Below are 1,728 nucleotides of genomic sequence, written 5' to 3' on the forward strand. Positions count from 1 at the left end.
CCTCTGTCACTTTGATTCCTCCTGATATTCCAATAAAAAAACCCAATTGCATATTCTATAGGCACATGGGATTCTGTGCAGGGCCAGGAGTTGGGCTTTGATGATCCTTGTGGGTCACTTCCAACTCAGAATAGTCTAGGATTCTCTGATTTCATGTCACATTTGTCTTGACACTCTTCTCATATTTATTCCTTTAACAGTAGACGCTAAGTACACTTTAGAGGGTCCAATAAATATACTTTTTACAGCTCAGTTCTCAAACCTGACTGTGTGTCCTGACTCTCAGTGCTAAGAACAACTTCACACATGGCTAAAAGTGGAGTAATATAAAACATACCTGTGCAACTGTGTTCTGCCACCAACAATACAGAGCTGATGCTGCTATTGTCAAGGGTTTTACCACATCCTTTACACTGGGCAAGGCTAATGACCAGAGGGAGCACCTTGGGGCAGGTGGTGTGTTCAGAGGGAGATCAGCTGGTGACCTGCAACAAAATGAGCCCAGAATTATGTGTATCATTTCAGCCGTTAGAGAAGTTAACTATGACCAATTGTCTGGAGCTCACAAGTAGGTAATGCAGGTAACAGAGTAAATGTTACCTGATCACTCTTTCAGCAATTTTTCCTAATCATATGGTCACAGAATGGTTTGGGGTGGAAGGACCTTAAATCTGATCCAGTCCCACCTCCTGCCATGGGCAGGGACACCTCCCATCAGTCCAGGTTGCTCCAAGTCCCATCCAACCTGGCCTGAAACACTCAGTGGGATGGGGCAGCCACAGCTTCTCTGGGCAACCTGTGCCTGTGCCTCAGCACCATCACAGGATAGAATTTCTTCCCAGTATCCCATCTAGCCCTGCCCTCTGGCAGTGGGAAGCCATTCCCTGTGTCCTGCCACTGCAGGCTCTCGTAAATAGTCTCTTTCCATGTTTCCTGTCAACTCCCTGCAGGTACTGGAAGGCCACAATTAGCTCACTCCAAAGCCTTCTCCTCTTCAGGCTGGACAATCCCAATTCTCTCAGCCTTTCCTCATAGAAGAAGTGACTATATCCCACCTGAACTTCCCTTGGCTCAACTTGAGGCTGTTTCCCCTTGTCCTATCAAACAGTAATGTACTGCCTGATACAAAAGATGAAGCTATTCCACAGCATCCCTGCCAGGATGTCAACAGGCTGCAAACACAGTTCTATTCCCTCAGATCCATGAGCCATTGGGAGCAAACAGCAAACCCAGGAACTGAGTGAGAAGGCAAAGCCTCTTACTGTGGAGCAGCACAACCTGAGCCCTGGGGAGTTGCAGCTTCTCTCTTCATTCCCAGGCGAAATTTCGCTCGGGCTCTCCTTTTGCGTCGGCATTTCTTGTACTTTGCCATGGCTGTTAAAACAGACACGTTTAAAATGAATAGATGTATGGACCAAATTCCAGATGGGGACAAAGAACAGGGGCTGCACCTCAGCAATCCAGACAGTGGTTATTCCCAGCTGCCTTGCTGGAAGCATCACATACCACCGATCCAAACTATATCCCAAATTTCATAGGATCCATATAAGATGATCCACAGGAATGGTGTCTTTTGTATGAGCCCCAGGAATGTGTTTGTACTCGAGTATTGAATGTAAAAAGCATCATTTCATATGGACTTTTGTTAACAGTTTTCTTTATCCCTCTGTGTCCCCCATGTGTGTGGCCCTCTCACGTGTCCCCCATGTCTCTCTGTGTCACCTCGTG

At 46.8% G+C, this 1,728-nt stretch overlaps 1 protein-coding gene across 1 annotated transcript in view; it reads right to left on the reverse strand.

The window, feature by feature from the left end:
* LOC103800385 (proline-rich protein 11-like) overlaps window positions 1-1,372 on the reverse strand; it is a 4,338-nt gene extending 2,966 nt beyond the window's left edge. The window contains exons 1-2 of the mRNA XM_009072761.1: window positions 1,263-1,372; window positions 338-485 (exon numbers count right to left, since the gene is read on the reverse strand). Of these exons, the coding sequence (XP_009071009.1) occupies window positions 338-485; window positions 1,263-1,372 (258 nt within the window). The remainder of the gene's footprint in view (window positions 1-337; window positions 486-1,262) is intronic.
* Between the last annotated feature and the right edge of the window lie 356 nt (window positions 1,373-1,728).

This window comes from Acanthisitta chloris, unplaced genomic scaffold (genome assembly GCF_000695815.1).
Source record: "Acanthisitta chloris isolate BGI_N310 unplaced genomic scaffold, ASM69581v1 scaffold26534, whole genome shotgun sequence".
NCBI classification, from domain to species: Eukaryota; Metazoa; Chordata; class Aves; order Passeriformes; family Acanthisittidae; genus Acanthisitta; species Acanthisitta chloris.